The 22162-nt window shown below is 38.4% G+C and overlaps 1 protein-coding gene across 2 annotated transcripts in view; it reads right to left on the reverse strand.

The window, feature by feature from the left end:
- Positions 1-857: 857 nt before the first annotated feature.
- The window catches only part of LOC125459413 (tryptophan 5-hydroxylase 1), a 28821-nt gene continuing 7516 nt past the window's right edge, over positions 858-22162 (reverse strand). Inside the window, exons 3-12 of one of the 2 annotated variants that reach the window (XM_048545837.2) lie at positions 17729-17912; positions 16974-17003; positions 12516-12616; positions 11211-11278; positions 8820-9016; positions 7399-7534; positions 6202-6328; positions 6005-6100; positions 4603-4736; positions 858-3529 (exon numbers count right to left, since the gene is read on the reverse strand). In XM_048545837.2, the coding sequence (XP_048401794.1) occupies positions 3355-3529; positions 4603-4736; positions 6005-6100; positions 6202-6328; positions 7399-7534; positions 8820-9016; positions 11211-11278; positions 12516-12616; positions 16974-17003; positions 17729-17912 (1248 nt within the window). In that variant the 3' untranslated portion in view covers positions 858-3354. The remainder of the gene's footprint in view (positions 3530-4602; positions 4737-6004; positions 6101-6201; positions 6329-7398; positions 7535-8819; positions 9017-11210; positions 11279-12515; positions 12617-16973; positions 17004-17728; positions 17913-22162) is intronic. The other variant, XM_048545838.2, reaches the window with a different exon arrangement.

Here is a 22162-nt window from a genome sequence, read left to right on the forward strand (position 1 = left end):
CAATAGAAAGCAGTATCTGATTTAGATGTTGAAATCACTGGATTGGTAAATGAGGGAGGTTCAGTTAGAGGTCACCTAGTTTTGTAATTACAACAAATGCTTGATAAAGTTCCAGTTGAGGAATTCTGTCCTAAAAGTAAGTTCCATGATGTTATGGGTAAATATAGTTAGACTGATTGCAAACTACCTAAAGAACAATAAGCACAGAGTGTTTATTTTAGAAGGAGCTATTCTTGTCAATGAGGCCCAGGTCTCAGAGCTTTGCACCCTCTTGTTTATTATATTTATATGTTTGACTAAAAGGTAAAAATTGCCATAGTCTTGCAAGGCCATAGGCTCTTTCCTCAGAGAGTGAGTGGAAAGGTGGTGGTGGTTTAAACTGAGTATCACTATACATCATGTGATTGGGGAGATTGGGTTGAAGAATCCTTCACGGCAACCTCAGCCAGTGAGAATTGAACCCACAGTGCTGGCATCACTGTCTGTTAAAAACCAGCCATCTAGTCAACTGAGCTAAACCAACAGCACCCCCTAACTAATCTGCCATGAAGGTAAATATGCCATCGTCTTACCAGACCATAAGGCACCTCCCTCATTAGACAGATGACTGGTGGTGGTCTAATGTGAGAGTTACCGTGCCTCGGGTCAGGGAATGGTTGAGAAGGTGAGTCCTTCATGATAATGTCAGTAGGCACGGGAATTGAACCACACTGTTGGCATCACTCTGGCCATCCAGCTAACTGGTCTAACCAACTCCCACAGAAGGCAGACTTATTGAATTTGTAGATGATTTTGGCAAATGTGTACAGAAATACTGTCCTTAAAATGCATCAAAAAGCACAGAAGACATTAAGGTATTCAGAAGACATTCAGCCATAATTACTCAATAAAATTAAGATGCATTTATTGAACAGAATTTTTGTTGCATCATGTACACATGACCACTCCCAAAAAGTGGGAACAAGACTACATTACATTGCCATTGAGAGTTAGGCTCAGCCATTGCACATAAGGTAAATCTGATCCTTATTAGTGAAACATAAGCGTATTGGGCAAATAATTTGGCACAAGGACAAGCTCATTTAAAATCTAAAATTAGAAATTAAAATCAGAATCTAGCAAGAGTTGTAAAGTTGAAAACTGTGCCTACATGGGATGAAATATAAATTGTCCTTGTTAGGCTATTAATATCCATTACACATAAACTAAAGGTATGGTCTCTTCCTGCATAATCCCAGTTTCATTTAGTCCCAAATTCTATGCATAGTGCTAGATTAAAACAGCAGTACTCATTAGCAACCCCTTTCCCTTCCATCTGGGTCTTAATTCAAAAGTACTTTCCCTTTGTGAATGTTAACCAAATTCAGATTCAACACTATATTCTTTTTTAAAAACTATTCAATTACAATTATCTCAGCTTTCATCCAGCTAATAAATGGACTCTCTTAGAACTGAAGACATACTCCAATGTCGTTTCTCCAAAGTGCCACCCTTCAACGCAGGAACTGAAAGTTTTGGTTACTTTAAAACAGTGATTTTCTGAGCAAAAGCATTACTGGTGATGGCGAATGCATGTAGAAACACAATCAGTACGCAAATACTACGGACAGCAGGGAATATGAAAGCCATTCACACAGCAGCTTCAAAATCTTCAGGGTGACAACTATTGCAGACAGTGGGATTTCAGCAAACATTCTACACTAGTCAGCAACGGTCAACATTAACCTGCAAAACTCTGTAAGCATGGATAGGGTATATCATTGTACCAGAGGGTCAACAGTCATGCAGCCTCTTCATGACATGATCATTATACCTGAAGCCAACTGCTGGATTATGTTCTGCACCTTCAACTAACATCAGATAATTCTCCAATTGTAAAGTATTGCAAGACTATTCTCCAGAATATATAGTAGGCCTACCACCAATGCTCCAATATTCTAAGTTTCACAGCCCAGCATATGCCCACTGTATTTTCATGTGACATCATGTAGATTCTAACCTAGATATTCTACTCCATTGATTCCCCATTTGACCACTACCAGCAATGTAACTGGTCATAAGTTATACCTTCCCCATAACTGCAAACAAATTACAGGAACTTGTCATATGGTATTTTCTTCATTTGCTCTTAGCAGCAGCTGAAGGCAGCAATACCTGCTTATTCCTGGAATCCAGTATTCATGTGGGTAGGTACCAAGGGTTAAGAAATAAAAGGAATGGAACCCCTTTGCATTCCATCAGGATGGATCATTACATCAGGTAAACAGACCAGCAAAGGTCTAGAAGCTGAATTAACCCCAAAAATATCCTGGCAGAAACTTGTGGGGGGGTCATTGACATTTCTGATTCAGCAAAAGCGGAAAATCTAAATTTCTCTCTCTTCTGATTCATTATCACAAATAAAAGTTTTCACAGAGGAGTTTCTTCTGGATCTTCTTCATGACTTTAGTTTTCTGCTCTCTGGCAAAACTAGTCTGCCTTATTTTACAGAAAAGTCAGGATCTAAATGATTCAAACTCCTTAATAGTTAATTTATTTCAATGAAGATTACTTGTCAGTGCAGCAGACCCAAATATTAGGCTAATTCTTGACAGATTTTAATTTCAAATTCACTTTCTTGGAACTGCAGGAATGAGGATTTTTCTTCTGATAGGTAATGGACATCCATTTAGTCTGCTTTTTTCTGTTCATGGGACTTTCAAATGAGCAATGTTCCATAGGAATTCTGTCATGTTCACAAAGGAGACCATTTATCTACATTCTTGTAATTACAGTCAATGAATAAGTGAAGAATGTGGGGTTATTATTTTGTAAATGGCTGTCTACAATGCTCCTGCTGGTCAAACAATGAGAATAATGGAAATTGTCAAACAAGTATTTGAGAATTGAGATTGCCTACTCTGAGCCTTGCTAGGGAATGGAGAATTGTCTGACAGAACCCAGAAATACAATGCTGGAAACCTGAAATAAACAATGGAAAAGGTTAAGAATGTTCAGCCACTCTGGCAGTATCTGTGCAGGGAGAAACATAGCTAATGTTTCAGAACTGTGGCCTTCTGTCAGAGCCTGACAGACCTGGCTACAATGTCTGCAGCCTGGATACCTGATTCAGCATTCTTAAAAGATAGCAGCTTGAACAAGGATCAGTGTCTGCATGTACAGGATGCTAGTTTTCCAAATGCAGACTATGTCAGCATGACCTAGTTTTGAACCAGTCTGTTTTTTTATATATGCTGTCACCGATTGTACTTTTGCAGGTTAATTGTTCAGGATATTATCTAATCACACCTTAAGAATAGCAACCAGGTACGAACTTGCAACAGGGGTGAGGGATAGAGCAGCAACAGGTTAGGGTTAGATGCCATATTGCTTGTTGATCCTGCTGAGGGCATCTGAAACAATATCAAGCTCCTGTCGAAGTTCCTTTACAATATTTGTGATGCTCTTGGTGTCCTTCAGAACTTCCACAGTCTGTGTGTACGGATTGTATCTCACACTGAATGGGCTCTTGATGGTCTTTGCAAATTCCCTTCAAAAACAGAATTCATAAAATTGGGGTTGAAAATTTTCTGTATCAACATACCAAAAGAGAGTTTCTTAAGCTAAACTGATCGGAAGATGTTAGGTTCGAAGCCTGGTCTGTGTTAAGCCAGCTGGTCTCAGCTAGGGGAGCAATTTAGCTTCAATGACATTGGATGAAAAAAAAGAGCAGCCTGGGCTGCCATTCCTTGTTACTCTCCATTAAATTGCTCTCTTAAGTGTACCAAATGAGCTATATCAAATATTCACGTTGTGGTGCATTGTGAGGAGTCTGTGGACATTGACTGAAAAGGCTGAAAGATGATGGGTGACCACTTGAGTGAGGTACCAGAGGGCTTATAAAAGTCATTGTCTTCTGGAAAATTGGATAGAAAAGAGAAGCATACTCTTGGCCTGTAACTTGTATCCATGCATATTTTCCAGGACAAGTAACTGAATTGTGATCAGGAGCAGGAACCATGGCTGATTTTTCCTTCCATCATTTGAGAAAAGTTTGAAATTATAAAGGCTTTCTCAGCCCCAGGCTGAGATCAGTTAAATCAAAGATTAAGCAGCTGGGCTGTCTCTTCAATGGAGCTCTTCACTTGACGATAGTCTCACTATTTTTCAAATAACCTATACAAGATTTGTCGCCCTTATACAGACAGTCTAATTCAACAAGAGCTAACGAGATGATTAAATGTTTTCCTGACATAAATAGAGTTGATTATCTGCCTTTTGCGTAATTTTTTGCCAAGATAAGGTATGTGAGTGTTGGAGAAGAGAGAATTTCGCATTGAGGGCATCTATTGCCAACATACGATGGAAATTAAAGTTCCTTTTACTAGACTTGACATTTTTTGTGGTCCATTTTGCAGAAGCATTCAACTTTCTAATTAAGATGCTACTTAATGTTGAATCAGAGGACTGTCAATAGGAGCCAGCTTGACAACTGCCGCAATTCATTTCACAGCTAACATTTTTACCACAATAACTTAAAAGTGGATTTAAGTTTGGACCACAGTATTGAAAGTTCAGTGTTTAGTTCACTATCTTGCCCATTCTACCAGTCCTTCCGCTTACCTCATCTTCTCTTTGGCATCTTCAAAACTTTCTGAAACAAAATAGACATCTTGGAATGTGGTGATGAGACACTCCTGTTTGCAAGTGACTTTTGGGTCAAAAGGCTTCACCTTGGAATTTCCTGAGAGCGAGTACTACAAAATTCAGGAACAGCAGATTAATATTCCTCAAAACTAAGATGCGCAGTTACAGTCAGTCCATTTAGTTGAAACACAAATGCAAAGAACCAACGTGACCAAAGCTGCAAGGAATAAGACCGATTCTGAGTTAAATCTAGATCAATAACTTGTTGTCTGTGGATGTTAAGAAAGGAGAAATGGAAAGAGATACAGAGTTTCAGAGTTTGCAGACCTGGGAATGAATACTTTGTGGTAGAATATGATGCAACAAGTACCAATGGAAATTCAGTGAAAAGGAAGGAAGAACCTGGGAGGTGTTAAATTTGGAGGCTAGAAGGAACAAGAGAAGAACAATGCCCACCGGTGCTGAGATAAAATAGAAAAAGACATGGTCAGGTTGCAATGGTGAAAGGGAGGTTAGAGATGCGGAGAAAGTTACGATGATTCAGTTTCTTCAAGCTTTGAATAATTTCAAATATAGCACTGCAGAAAAGAAAGCAGTGACAATTGATTGATTAATCATTTAAGCAAATTTTACAGGATATTTGGAGGCAGCGATGTGTGTAATGAAGCACGAACTTCCTGCCACCAATCACCAGTTCCCCATATAACAGGAGAGGCAGAAATCCCATGCATGCTTAAGCCTATCGAAGCACCTTAGGTGGCCAATTAAGGACTTCATTCCTCCTCCGCTGCTACCACACAGGTTTCTGGCGAAGGCAGAAGGGAGGTGATCAGTCCAGCAGACTTCATTGCTTGGACAAATGATGGGCAAAATATTGATATTTCTTTAGTGGGGGTGCTCTGTACATATTGGAGGTGCCCATGCCTAGAACTGTAAGCACACCCTCACAATTGTACCTCAATCCCTGACCTCCAAAACCCTCCATACTATTAACACCCTACCCCACCTTAAAGGGATCTCAATCTCTGCCCAATCGAAATACCTGGACTTATATTGGGTCCAGGGGTCACAGCCATTCTTCTCAGCACTCCTTGTAGATCCAGCAATGGCCGGTACTGCTGGGATGACTGGGATACTGCACCATTCAGAATGCCTGATCTGCTTCAGAATGGGACTTTAATTAAGTTATTAAGGCTGTCCCCAGTGTATTTTCACTGTGGGGATGCCAAATTTCAAGTTGGCAAGGTATCGACCAGCCTTTTGACTGGAGAAACTGATAAATACACCTCTTTGTAATGTTCACCCCATCCTTAATGAAATGTTAATCATCTGGACCAACTGAATTGTCAGATCCCTGATGACTCAGAGTGATACTAACCTTCAGTTCACTGACAGAAGACAACAGACCAGCTCCATAGACTCTGAGTTGGCCATCTTGCTTACATAGACCAAATTCCACAGTAAAAAAGTAGCACTGTAAAATTAATCAACACTGAACATCATAAAAAAGCACAATCAACAGCATATATATTATAGTTGTAGGTTCTGACTGAATCATAATTTAACATAGCTTACGGTGGCTAGTTTCTGAACTGCTTCATCAGAAGCTCCCAGAGAAGCCAAGCCAATTTCCTGAGAAAACTGAGCAAAACTTGGTTCAGCCAAAAGAGGAACGTGTCCCATCAGCTCATGGCATGTGTCACTGAAAAACAAGTGCAAAAGAAAGAAATTGCCATAAATTGTGATATTCTATTTGGCATTTCACAAGCATAAGACCAGAAGAAATAAAAGCAACAGGAGACCATTCAGAAATTTGATGATGCAGTTGCAATTTAATATGATAATATCTGATCTATTATTTAACATTTGGGTGGCATGGTGGCACAGTGATTAGCACTGCTGCCTCACTGTGCCAGGGACCCAGGTTCAATTCCAGCCTCAGGTGACTGTCTGTGTGGAGTTCGCACATTCTCCCCGTGTCTTGCGTGGGTTTCCTCCGGGTGCTCAGGTTTCTTCCCACAGTCCAAAGATGTGCAGGTTCGGGTGGATTGGCCATGCTAAATTTCCTGCAGTGTTCAGGGAGGTGTGGGTTATAGGGGGATGGGTCTGGGCAGGATGCTCTGAGGTTCAGCATGGACTTGTTGGACTGAAGGGCCTGTTTCCACACTGTAGGGATTCTAATTAACTGTCGGGTCTGTACTTCCTTAACAACTAAAGCCAACCCATTTCAGTTTGAAAAAACTCAACAGCTAAGCATCCACTATGTTTCAGAATGCAGAATTTCAATGATTCACAAGCAATTGTATGAAGAAATTTCTCCCCATCTTAAAGCTAGATAGAAGTCTCTTAGGATGAGACTCAGTCCCCTCATTCTAGATTCAGGACTTATAGACAAACACATATCACTTAAAATAAAATGGAACAAAATCAATTTGCTCCAGCTCAATCCTTCATGAACTATCTTTTGGAATAGAAGATTCAGATCAATTTTATACACCATCTGCTGGGACAGTTGTTGCTCCGAGAACTTCATCAGGGAAGCATCAGAGTATAAGGATTCATTCAGAAATTTTATTAGAGATACTAACATTCTATTTACTTTCAGCAGTTCAAGCATTTCAAGTGTACTTGATGTAGCTGTAATCACTCTGACTTCAATTAAGTTGAAATATAATTCTTTTAAGTCATATTGTGTGTTCTTTGTCATGATGTTGTACCTTGTCTTCCTGACTACTCAGTGTCACACCCAGCCCCAGCCAATAAAAGACTCACGGTTCAGGGGTGTAGAGTGGATCCGAGCTGTGTCTCACATATTGAGTACAATGGAACACCCGAAATGCCAGACCAGCCAGGAAATCTCGGGGAGACAGATAACCAGCTACTGGTCGTATAGTGAACCCAGTCCTTTCTGAAAGATAAGAGATCGGTGTTATCGTGGTAATAGCAATAATAAAATCCATAACTTGAACAATTAAATAAATTACATGAATAGAAAAGATCATAGTTTTATTCCATATTGATAGATTATTTGATAATAAAGAAAATAAAACCTCATTACGTATTCTTGACAAAGAACTTGGGTATCTCGTAATCTAGCTGCAACTAAGGGACAGAGATTGTTTGATTACAGCTCTTTCCCTGTAATCTTGTGTTTATTGTGCAACTTTTATTTACACAAGATAAACAAAATCCACTCCCTTCACCAGTAACACTCAGGAGCGGTATTGTTTACTGTCAAGATGCACTACAGAGATTCGCAAAGATCTTTAGCACTTTCCAAACCCAATACCACTACCATCTAAGAGGACAGGGGCAGCAGATACACTACCACCTACAAGCTCCCCTCCAAGCCACTCACCATCCCTGACATGGAAATGTATTGCTGTTCCTTCACTTTGCTGGTCAAAATGCTGGAATCCCTTCCCTAAGGGCATTGCTGGTCTATCTACAGCACATGGACTGCTGCAGTTCAAGAAGACAGCATTTCACCACTTTCTCAAGGGCAGCTAGGAACAGGAAATAAATGTTGGCCAGCCAGCAATGCCCACTTCCCATGAGTGAACAAAGAAAAATGCTTGTAGTTTCTGCTATTGCAACATTAGTGGCCTAGATGACAGATATGTTAATACAGCAGTACAAAAGTAAGTTCTTTTTCAAGGAAGTAGAGAGTTATGAATGACTGTCATTTTCAAGATGTTCAAGGCATACAATTGTTACAATCGGATTCATTGGTTCTACACAGGTGAATCAGCATGAAAACGCCATATATTAGCATGGACTGCGTAACAGGCCATTGGGGATGGGTGCGATGGAATGCTTTGGAATGAAGGTTGTTAGGAGTGAGTGTAAGAGCATGATTTGGCATTCTGGGTCTGAGGTGCACTTTGGGTGGGGGAGTTGGGGGTGGTGTGGAGGATCTTGGCTTGGCAAGTGTTTGTGGTGAGCACATATACTTAGGTGGTAAGCGTCACAGTAGCCAAATCTTAGATGGTGTGGTATGAGTTACCAAACCACTAAGAATGTGATTGATAGCACACAACAGTAGAAAATATAAAATACAGAGTTCAGAGTGTAATATCATGTCCTCTTAGGACTAGAATACACTGCTATTACAAATTATACAATGGCTCTACAATTTTCTTATCAAAAAGTAGATTGGGACAAATAATTTTCCCATGGCTTCTGTGACTTACCCTTTAGGAATCTGGAAACATCCTCCAACTGAGGAATGTTATCTTCCCTATAGCCACAATACTTTGTCAGCAGAGGCAAATTCTTCAAATATTCTCTGCAGGCATGGGTTGGGTATAGCTTGGTCAGTTCTCGGAAAACTGTGCCCCATGTTTTCACTTCTTCCTCTGTGAATTCTACTCGTGGAATAGGGTCACCGCTGCAGAGACAAGTCATGGTCAATCAAGGATAGTCTAGCACCTTGGTGGTCAGCAATCACCATACCATATGAATCCATCTCAACATCTAGTTTCTGACTGCAATCATTTCATTAATATGTGGTAGAAATGGTTGAACTCCAATTGACAGATATTTAGCCCTGGGGAATGGAAATGTTTTGCAATTTCTGCTTGTAATGTCAGTTTAAAATGTTTCCCAGATCAGGTATCACATTGCTAAAGCATTTTTGGGTCTTTTCTTAACTTTAAATGCAGAATCTATGACCTCTGCAATGATGGGTCAAATTAATACCAACTAATGAAAAATTAGGAATAGTTTGAATTTGATTCCTATTTTTCCCAACTCATTTCTAGTCAATAATTAAAAGCAGATTGTTAAATTATTAGAACAGTTAAGTCTATCACAAAGCATCAATTTGATTCTGGCACCCATCAATCAGCATGTCCATCCGTACCATTTAATTTGGAACTACATAGTGAGCTGGGTCAAAATCCTGGAATTCTTTCCCTTAGGGCATTATAGGTCTACCTACAGCAAATGGACTGTAATGGTTCAAGAAGGCAGCTCACCACTACTTTTTCAAGGACAACTATAGATGAGCAATAAATTCAGCCAGCCATCAATGACCATGTCCCATGAGTGGAAGAAGAAAAATGCTTGTAGTTTCTGCTATCGCTTCACCATCACTCAATCAAAATCCTCAAATAGCATTCTAAGTGTAGCTTCACGATGTGAACTGCTGCAGTTCAAGGCAGCACCTCACAATCATCTTCTCAAGTAAAGTTAGAGGTAGAAAATAAACCCTTACCTAAGCTTTATATTCACATCTGAACTAACTCCAGAGGCACAAATCACATCATCAAGTCACCCTTTATCTACACACGGAGAGTCCTCGACACTGATCCAGCTCCCTCAGAGCCAGCTCTCAAAGTGAACCTGTTCTGATCTGTCAGCCAGGACTCCCTAATTGGACCAGATTAACAGCCCCAATCAGGGAACTCAGACTCGACAAGGCATACCTTGCTGACCTCGTTACAATCACTGCAACATCACTTGAACGCCTTATATTTAAAAATCAACTTGTAGCCAGCTCAACCTAAAAGTTATCCTTTGTCCCCCCAATATGCTGTTACACTTCCAAAACAACCAGTGTCAAATTTGCATCCACACCTCCCACTTTTGTTCAGTCTTACACACGTGATGTAATCCCAGCCAACGTCCACACGTAAATTCCAATACACAGATGGGGCTACATGCATTGGCCTTCAATCTCTACTGCGTTGGTTTAAATGCAACACAGACAGATTAGATGAAAGCCCCCTTCCCCTGTTATCTGTCAGGTATCTATATAAATTAATCTATTTTGTCTCAATCCAATTCATAAATGGATACAAGCCAGAATTAGATTAGGCACTAAATATTTTGTTTCAATCAAGAAGCCTCAGGATGGCCAATATGTAAAATGGAAATCTGTCATATTGTTGTTTTGAGACTTTAACAAGGGATTTTACTCTGTCTAAAAAATACATCATTCCTAACATGATGGGACAGTGCAAAGGGGTTTTACACTTTTACTTGGTGATATATGGGATATGGAACTGCTTGATACTGATACAAGATCCATGAAACGGTAAATGATCCAATCCCTAGCCTCAACATCCCTCATATTGATATCTACAAAATTCAAGATGAGAAAAAAACATTAAAAATAGTTTCTGCTGGAGTCTGTCGCACAACGCGAGTTGTCTAAGACCCAGTGCAAAGACTCCATCAGTTGTCTATTATCCTGATTCAAAATTCTGGATCTCCCTCCTTAATGGTATTGTGGGTGAACTTGCATGAAATGGACTGCAGTGGTTCAAAAAGGTAGCTCAATACCACCTTCTCGGTGTCAATTTGGATGTACGGTGAATGCTGGCCCAACCCAGTGATGAACACATCCCATTAGGGAATAAAAAAATCCCCATCTCTACCAACTGCGACAGTTCCCTCAATTTGCCCCAACTTGACCCACAGGAGCTTCTGCAGATGACAGCGTAACAGTGTAATATATAACATTGCCAGACATTAAACTATAAGTAAGTATTTTAATACAGTAAAATAAAATCATTTCACTATGAATGGATGAAAGAAAGAGATTACATAAATTTCAAGACTGCAGTTAACACACTTACTGTTTGTACTCCATAGCCAGATCTGCAAAATATTTTCTCCTTTTGCGATAGACATTGTCTTTGAATCCCTGTCAAAATCAAAGCAAACAGGTAAGAAAGCAGACAGCCATTCTCAAAGTCTTTACAAAACATCGTTAAGACAGTAATTGTGAAAAGATAGTACAGTATATTATACAGTAAAATTTGGGGTGTACCAAAATGCACCTCCCAAAGCCTAAGAGATGACGAAAATATCAGGCATTGAACTGAGCCGTTCAGACTCAGAATGTCCCACGTTCAGTTGCTGGCCTGTCTTGAATTAGCCAGTGTTGTTCCAGGCATCAGGGTAACTAAGTATTAATTCCAAAACCCCAGCCCAATCTCAGTCTCCATCTAACAGCAGCACCCACAACCATTCAGCCTATCTCAAGTGGAAAGGTCAAGAGGAATTAGTTCACATAATCCACAGGCCAACACTGATACAGCTCAAGTGTGCAGGGGACAATTTTAATTCTGTGTAAGTGGATAGGTTTTGAATGAGTTAGAATCTCATAAAGAGCAGGTTGTAGGAGATCTGCCCAGGAACAGTCACATCCCGGCCAGGAGAGAAAACAAGAGCAAAAAGAATCAAAGACATAGGAAAAGAAAAAGCAACTTTCAGTTCAGATAGAGGCACATTGTCTAAATTGTGCTTCAAAATATTGAGGCATGAGCAGCTCCTAACGCTTGAAGCATAAATGCAAGTGGTCATAAATACAAGGATAATATCACTGAGGAGAGATTAGGGGCTATTCTACAAGTGTGAGGGAAAATCTGTGGGTGAAATGTTCCCAATTCACTATAATATGTTTCAAAACAATGCCAATTTTGTGTTTTTGTTTCTGAGGTTTGGACAGAAACACGTTATCAGATGCAGTGGTGAGAATCTTATTCTTTGGTTATTATTTTTTGGTTTTAAGGTGCCAGCTTCCGACACTGTCCAAAATACAGCATTCCATTACTAGCATTGACACTACTGACCACAGGTATTCACGCTAAGTCTCAAAGTGATTTGGAAGTAGCTTTAGATTGCAGTATAGCAGAAAAGGGAAAGGTGGGATTATGCCCACAGTATGCCATTAAAGTTTTTCCTGAAGGTCAGTAGTGTTTCCATAGGTACAGAAGAGATAAGTATTAACTCATAGACATGGTTCTCATAAGAAAGCATGGTTCTCATGGTTGACATAAACATCATCAAGATGATATTTTAAGATAAATCTACAAACAAGGCTGACAGAAATAACTAGGATAAGGAAATGTGACCAGGTGTACCAAAAGATTTCATACCGGATGATCTGCATCCAGGTCTGAGCCATACATCAGCACCCGGTTCGCACACTTGTCCAGATCCGAAATTTTCTTTGGAAACCAAGGTACAGCTTCCATGTCTGTAAAGAGACAAATAACCAACTTACACAAAGAACCACACTCCATTTCACCAAGGACAAACAATAAGGAAGGCAAACAGCACCCTCCCATCATTTGCACATTTCTCCAAGAGGAGCTAAATTTGCACCTAGAAACAAAAGGTTTCGAAAGCAGATGAGAACTTAAGAACTTCTTCAGGGCATACTCATGAAAAATGGAGAAAAGGTTACAGAGAATCTTATTCCATCACAGAAAGACAGATAAATTGAATGCTTTGCATTGAGAATATCAGTTGAAAGCAGGCTTCCACTTAAATGTACAAATGCAAAGATTTAAATGTGAACAATGTCGACAATTGTGACTGAGATCCAGCTCAAGCCCAATAATATTCCACATACATCTAAAGTCTACCACAAATTTAAATATCATTTTCCATGTATCCCATGTTGAGACAAACAAGTTTACAACTAATATCACACATCTGTATTGAAGCACAAATATGTTCAGAAATTATATACGTAATTATATCCAGACAGAAATACTGAGATTACATACAGGTTATATTCCATTCTTATGTTGAAAAACAAAGTTACTATCAAGAGGCAATATTCTATATTTATATAGGAACAGTGATTTATAATAGAAATATTCTACACTCCCATAGAAGACGGCACAGTTTTTACAATGGAATAGTATTCAATATTTATGACAGAAAGATAGATCACAGGCAGATAATATTCCATTTTTATAAGGCGAAGCAAGCATATCATTAGAGGGGTAACAGTCAATACCTATTGTGAGAGAGAGAGAGAGAGAGAGAGAGAGAGAGAGAGAGAGAGAGACATATATTGTCATAGATAATATTCCATAATTATTCTAAACACAGATAAAATGGATAAGAATATACTATTGCAGTAGAGTTAAAAACTTGATAATGCAAAGATAATGCATATCTTTAAAGAGAAGGACACTTATTAAACCTGAGTAAAATGCCAAGCATATAAAGAGAAATGCACAGGTTATAAGTGAGTGACATTTACATGTATAAAAAGGGTAAGGCACAAGTTATAAAGGGGTAATATCCACATGCATAAAGAGGAAGGCGCAGATATAAATTAGTAATATATGCATAAAAAGGAAGGCACATATTATATTTCAGTAATATTCTACATGAAAATGAAAGGAATGTATTACAGATAAATAATAGTCCATATTAAAAGACACAAGTCCATATACACTTAACACACCATATTTATATAAAGACGAGCACTGAGATTACAAGTAAGTAGTATTTCATAACTAAATTAGAAAGGGTATGAAAAAGGGGTATTATTAGAGGGTAGTATTACACATCAATAAATAGAAAGATATTGAATAATCTAATGAGATATTGCAATTGGCACAGATATTACTGAGGGGTAATATTCGATATTCATATAGACAGACACAAAGATTAAAACAAACAATATTTATATTTGAACAGAGACAAGTGTAGGCAGCAGTGTGATATTCCATTCTTGTATAAAAGACAGGCATTGATGGTTCGCATTCCATATTTACATAGAGATAGGCACCTGATTAAAGCTATGGCTAAAGCTAAAGATTATGGCTTATTCAGACCTATTCCCATATTTAGATACTATCAGTTATAATTTTTCAGGAAATATATCAGCACATTGCCAATTTAGGTATAACCTTTATCCATGTACCAGTTGCCATGCCCAGTGCCTTGACTTAGGAAGCATTTCTTCACTTTTAAATCCTTCACAATCTCAGAGCGCCAATCTCTGCAGACTCCACTAGCTATACATCTAAGTTTGCTTCCAACTCTCCTAACCATCTTGTTTACTCCTCCATAGTCTCGGTGAAGCAGCATTGAACTATCTCACCCAGTATATCAGAATTATCTTTGTAAACTCTCCCACTTCAGTATACCCCATCCCACAACCAAAAGCCTCATTGGCTTTTGTCTTTGACTCTTGACTCTATTGTTTAGCACTGATGTTGAAGGTCAATGCACTTTTGAATATTTTAAGATACCAAAATGTTTTGTAGAACTGCAGGTTCTTTAAACTATTTTCTGTTATTATTGTCATTATTATTATTTTTCCACCTGCTAATGTTAATACTCAGAATTGAAACATTTAATTTCTAGTTGTATTGTATTGAATGATATTTATGTTTTAAAATGCAATATTCATAATTCCTATTAAAACCATGATCTAAAATTACCAAGCTTTCTCGCTGATGTAGATTGATCTTTCATTCAAATTTCCTGCAACATTTAGAATTTTTATGGACCTGAGGGGCAACGTTTTCACTCAGAGGGTGGTTTGTATGTGCAATGCACTACCAGAAGAAGTGGTACATACAGGTACAGTTACAACATTTAAAATACATTTGCATAGATAAAGGAACAGGAAAGATTTAGAGGGATATAAGGCAAACGCATGAGCCATCTTGGTCGGCATGGATGAGTTGGACCGAGATGCTGCTGGGCCTGCTGTTTCATCCAGCCTCACATTTCATTATCTTGGACTGAAAGGTCTGTTTCTGTGCTATGTGACTGTATGAGTCTGTTTGCTATTGATATGTTTACTAGAGATATATCATTTTATTTGGCTATTTTACTGTAATATTTATCTTATACACAGCTTTCAACAAAATATAGATTGCTATATCTCCTAATATTTCCAGTCTATATCCAAAAAATTGCCATGTACTATTTCTTTTTAATATTTCAACATATTACATTATATATTTTCCATGTATACACCAAGATTAATTATCTATACTATAGTCCCGAAATATTTATGATTACGTAAGTATACTTATCCATCAAGTGAGTCATTTCTATTTGTATATTACCATGTGAAAATTACATAAATGAATACATTATCCTGCAATATCAAAAATGTTAATATTTTCCTCTATTATACATCTTATAATACTGTGACTTGTAATATTTTCAAGTATGATTGGGTTTTGTTTCCATGTTTACCGGATTTAAATGTATTGGGTCATTTTGTTAGACCCGTCACAGTGGAAGCTGCCTGTGAAGTTTCCATATATTATGCCATTTACAATTCAAAGTAATTCACTAGTCGTGAAGAGCCCTGGGGTATTCTGCAATCATAAGACTTTAAGGAAATGGATGTTTCTTTCTGTCTACCTACATATATCTGTCTTTCACAGTTCCACAGTGTGTGAAATAAAACTACACCCAGTTGTGCTGCAATGTTCATAACTCAGAAATCTCCTGCAAGATATAAATCGATTTTATTTGTATGATTTCCTGTACTTAGAATTTCAAATTATTTATTTATTGTAGTTTCAATTTATATTAATGCAATAATATCGAAATGTTATGTTGTTAATAATTTCAATACCTATTTGTTTTTTAATTTAAAATGTTAATTAATATATGTAATTATTTTATGTAGCTACGTAATGATTCATACATTTAATATATTTACAACCCTCATTGTTTCTGGACTATTTATAATTCTATTTATATATGATTCATTATTTATCATATTGATTTACACATTCCTCTTTAATATTTTACTTACATGTTCAATTATTGAGTCAATCATATAATCATGAATAGTAATTTTTTGAATGCAGATTCTTGTAATGTGCTTTTTATTATTTTTATCTACAAAATTACCAACATTATTTGTCATTCTTATTCACACTTTCCTCCTTAATGTAATTGAATCTCTTATCTTCCTGCAATAGTTAGCCACTTTGTTTATAATTCCCCTATTGGTTATCAATTCTATTGGTACATTTACTTTGTAACAATTATACTCTCTATTCATAGATTTCCTCATCATATTTATAATGCTTATTTAAACATTTACTTGTGTCCTTTTAAATATATTTTGTATGCGAAGCCTATATTATCCTCATCTATTTCCCTACAAGACTTACAATTTTTGTCTGCATGTGTCTCAGGATATGCATCACTTATTTTTATACATACAGCTACATTAGAAAATGTCTATTCTGTTTACAATTTCTATTCGTATGTGACATTATTCAATTTATAATTTCTATTCAGACATTTTACAAGTTATAATTACAAAAACAAATCGTGAATTAAATTCATAAAATGAGAAGACTGAGGTACACCAACAATCATTGTGCTTTTTAATATGGTTTCCCTATTGTTGTACCTATTATAAAATTGACTACATGCAACTATTTCTTAGTTTATATTATTTCATGATTTCTGATAATATATTTTAGGCTCCAGAATGCCTTGTATGATCACTTCCTGTACTCATTAATTTTTCCAATAAACTTTGTGGCATTTATTTTGACAAACAGATAATATTTCAGAATAAAAATGGATTGCCTGATTGTACGTACCATCAACATTAAGGGAATAAATTTGTACATCTGTGTGATAAACAAAATAATGATTTCAACTATTTTAATGTATTAATATTCTCAAACTACAAAGTTTTATTCATGGATTTCTATCTAGGATGTGGGATTAATTTATTCAGAGTTTATGACTGGATTAATTACTGAAATACTCAGGGCGGCACAGTAGCTCAGTGGTTAGCACTGCAGCCTCACAGTGCCAGGGACCCGGGTTCGATTCCAGCCTTGGGCAACTGTCTGTGTGGAGTTTGCACATTCTCCCCATGACTGCATGGGCTTCCTCTGGGTGCTCCGGTTTCCTCCCACAGGCCAGTGGATTGGCCATGCTAAATTGCCCATAGTGGGTGTGTGGGTTATGGTGGGATGCTCCAAGGGGCAGTGTGGACTTGTTGGGCTGAATGGCCTGTTCACACACTGTAGGAAATCTAATCATCTAATCTACTTCATTGCATAAACAGTTCAACCAACATGTTTAGTAATAATTAGACAACAAAACAAATGCACTAGATGCATTATCACAAATTGGCACACCCATTGACATAACAACAGTTATACAGCTGCAGCAACAAATAACATACTAACACTCAAGCTATCATGCACTGACATACCATCAGTGCAATGACATACATGCAGCTATACTCATTACCAATGATGCATCTTAGTATAACAGGCCCATTGCAAAGCAGACACTATTTCAGCATCACACTCTGACAGTGATGCATTGACATGTTTCTTACCACCACTTTGTGCATAGGAGTTGTCAGGTGGGTTCAGGGTTACCACATTTACATGACTTTTCAAAATTTGGATGATTTCATTGAGTTGTTCTCTGTTACTGTCACAGTCCAAGAAAATCTCAAACTCAGAACTCCTTCGTTTAGACTTTCGAGACTCAATGTGAACTAGGTTCACGTGTTTTTCCTGGAGAGTGAATACAGACAATACATAAAGTTATGAGGTTCCAATGCAGATTACTGAAAATATGCAATGTAACTTTAATTGTTTAGAATGCTTTCTTTTTATCTCAAACATGAGCAAAAGTAGATACTATACTCAACTAGCCTCAACATGCAAAATCTAAAACCAAACAACTGTTAGATGCAATTCTGTGATTAGGCAACACGCGATGAACAATCCAGAGTGTGTTTTACTAACAACCAATTTGTGATCATAATGAGCTAGTAACGTTGCTCATTTACAATTGCGAGAAGTGATGTACTTTGATAATGCAGGGACCAGCCTCTGAAAACAAAAGTAGGATGTTCAAGCCTCACATCTTCTTCAATCATCCCGGAGCTGGGAGCCTAGTGTTGTCCATTACTTTCTACAAAGTAATGCCTCAGCCAGAGTTGACTTGAAAACCTTTTGCCTGTAGTAAAAACTATTTGGATCATTGGAAATTGAGCATCATTATTTCTGTTCAGTGTGAGACTAAAAGCTTCAACAACATTTCTCCCCTTTCTCTGTCCTACAATGTACCTGCAAATATAATGTGCTTTGTTAACATTAACTGTGAAATACTTCATGAAACAATTTCGAGGCTGCTAAAGTTCAATTAAAGAAAACACTTGTGATTACAAGCAAACACAAATATGGTGCTTGCCTAACACACCCCACTGCAAAGGTTTGGTTTGGGGATGGGATCTATCTGGGTCACAAATATGGCTCTCAAACTGGGACAACTGACCAAAGACTGTCCCGAGCAGACAAGATACATACAGAGCAGTTCAGCAGAAATAGAGTTCAGTCAGTGTTGCAGGTAACTACTGAGATTAAATCCATTCAAAGATCTGATATTGAAACTGCACTGGGTTGCAAGCCCTAAATGACTACATTGACCGAACTAAACCAGGGTGAGATTTTTCTACTTCAGTTTTGCAAAATCTTGCCCTGTTCTTAAATAACTTTTGTATACTTAGCAGCAAAAGCACTATTTCTTAATCGAAAGCTTTTCAAAACTGTAAATACTCAGCAGGTTTGGGCAATGGAGATAAACTCATTTTACATTTCAGATTGATAGTCCTTCATCAGAACTGGATTGCTTTCTCCAGAGATGCTGCCTGACCTGCTGCATGGCTCCAATAATTTATATTCTCAATTTCATTAGTACATTGTTTGTGCTATTTGTTAATTGTTCACTAAGCACTCTCAAATCAATCTAAAGAGCAATCAAGATAAACCCATGCAATTTTGTTCAGGGAGAATTAAGTAGGAAGATTAGGTAAATGACTAATACAGAGGAGATTTAGCAAGAGTGCTGGAGATTTCACACATCTACTAATTAATCTGGTTTAAACAGACAGTCCTTTCATGACTCATCCAGACTTTACAGGTGACAAATCAATAACTTAGGTTACTTAGTGTGTAATTTACTCAATTAATTCCGTTGTTTAAAAAAAATTATAACGAGTTCAGTTAGTGGACCTCATAAAATATGAATTCCCTGATTGGACCAGATTAACACCCCTAACCAGTGAGCCCTTGCTGATAGATAAGAACAGGAGTTTCTGTTCACTCAGAGCTGGGAGCACATGAGAATAAAGGGTGACTTGGTGACCGGATACTAGTCTCTGTGGAGTTATTTCAGTGGCAAAGGGAGAAAAAAGAATGCTCCTGAAGAAACCCACTTGCAGCAGTCATCTTTGAGTTGGGGGTTAGCATTTCTGGCATCATGCCATTATTTGAGTAACGTGACTCTTTCGATCCTGCTGGCGAATACTGGGCCCAGTATGAGGACAGAATGTATTATTTGTGGTAGCAAACGACATGGGGCAGACGAAAAGCAATGAGTAATTCTCCTGGCAGCTTGTGGACCTGCAGCTTTTTCGGTTATTACCATTTTGACATTTCCAGAGCACCAGATACAAAAAGCTTTTAAGAGTTGATGGATTTACTTAAGGAATATTATAACCCCAAGCCTCCTCTAATTCTGAGATGCTATTGGTTTTACCTGGCAATTCTAGAACCAGGGGAAATCTGTGTTGGGATTTTTGAGGAGGTTAAGATGACTAGCAGAGGCATGTGACTTTGGTTTAACCCTTCAAGAGATGCTGAGAGACCATTTCCGATGTGCGATTAATGATGTAACTATGAAAAAGCACCAATTGCTGAAGGCCAGCTAGACTTCAAGCAGACATTGCAATTGGTTTTTCATTAGAAAAATGCTGCAAGTGGGGCATATGAGTTATAGGGTATTCCAATAGAAGTGAACACCCTCACCAGGCTGACTGAGGTATCCAGGAGAGTGCACAACCTGGAAAGAATACCTGCATCTGGTTTGGAACAGTTAAATTGCTTAGCTACATCCAAATTGGAACCAATCAAAATAAATGCCTGGTTAAACTGTCACTCAGTTCTAATGGAGGTTAATACTGCCACAGCTGCATCAGTGATTGAAGAACCAGTCTTTACTAAAATTTGCTCTGGAGTCCAACCCTTAAGTTTGTGTAAGACCTTGGCTATAACGGGGAACCCCAACAGATTAAAGGTACAACTTTGGTTCCGGCCTCATACAAGAAGCAACTAGCTCAGTTACCATTGATTTTAATAATAGCCTCTGGCCCAAGCTTGATGGGGTTGAAATTGGTTGAGAATGATCCACCTTGATTAGTTCAATAATTTTCAATTTAGAAAATGGCTGCCCAAAGTGAAGTTCTAATTAAATGTCCAAACATCTTTCAGGAACATCTAGGGACTATCAAAGGAGAAAAGGCCACCTCGCATGTTGACCAGGAAGCAATTCCATGATTCTGCAAGGCCCGGACAGTACCATTTGCCCTACTGGCAAAAGTTGAGGCAGAAATCAGGAGGCTGGAAAGTAAAGGAATCATCAAACCTGTACAGTTTGTGGAAATGAGCAGCACCAGTCATGCCGATTGGTCAGTTTGCCTTTGTGGGGTTTTTAAGCAAATGGTAAACCACTTTTTGCAGCTGAATACGTACCCAATCCCTCGCATTGAGGATTTATATGCAAAGCTGGTAGGGATGGCTGTCCTTCATGGAGCTGGACATGAACCATGCATACCTGCAATTGCAGTTTGATAAGGAATCCCAGAAGTATGCAACAATTACTACTCATCAAGGTATTAATTATTGTACCAATCTAAGAAATTGGGGTATCATCAGCCTGTGCCGTTTTTCAGCAGAAGATGGAGAACATTTTACAAGGTCTAACCCGGATCATCATTTATCTGGATGACATGCCAATAACAGGGAAGACCAACAAAGAGCCCTTAGAGAACTTGGACATAGTCCTTAGACATTTCCCTAAGCTGGGCGTATGATTTAGAAGGGAAGAACATGTGTTCCAGGCACTCCAAATGACCTACTTGGACTACAGAGTTGACAAGACTGGGCTACACCCATTGGAAGATAAAGTGAGGGTGATTACCAGTTCCCTGGCTCCCACATCTGCACCAGGGTTTAGGTCTTTCCTTGGAATGATGGATTATTACGGAAAATTCGTACGTAACCTGACCTCCATCCTAGTCCCCTTACCCCTGCCATGGAAAAAGGGTCAGCCTTGGAAATAGTCTTATAGCCAAGACATAGCCTTTAGGGAAGTGAAGAAGCAGATATCATTGTCTAAAGGCTTGTGGAGAGGAACGCCCAATAGACTATACTTCCCAGACTTTGGCTGATGCAGAGTGCAAATACGTCCAGATAGTGGTGGTCATCTTTGGTGTGAGAACATTCCACCAATACCTTTTTGTACATAAATTTGTAACAGTATCAGACCACACACCCATGCTAGAGCTACTCAAAGAGGACAAGGCTATGTACCCATTGCTTCAGGTCAAATCCAGCAGTGGACTCTCATTCTAAGTGTGTACAATTACAAGTTGGAACACTGTCTGGGAGACCAAGTAGCAAATGTCGATGCATCGACCTGCCTCACACTGGCAGATATATCACTGGTGGTGCTGCCACTGAAAGAGTCTGTAATGGTTTTAACCTTACTGGACACCCTTCCAATCACTGCTGGCATCAGATTGTGGATGCAAACAATCTGGTCCTGCCAAAACTAAAAAAGTTGATATTCATGGGGGAACCAAAAGGACCATCACAACTAGAATTGAAACTTTTCTGGACCCACTGAAATCAGATCACAGCAGAGGACAGTATTTTATTATGGGAAGCAAGACTGATTGGCCTGAGCAAAGGTCGCTGCC

Source organism: Stegostoma tigrinum, chromosome 17 (assembly GCF_030684315.1).
Source record: "Stegostoma tigrinum isolate sSteTig4 chromosome 17, sSteTig4.hap1, whole genome shotgun sequence".
In the NCBI taxonomy this organism is placed as follows: Eukaryota; Metazoa; Chordata; class Chondrichthyes; order Orectolobiformes; family Stegostomatidae; genus Stegostoma; species Stegostoma tigrinum.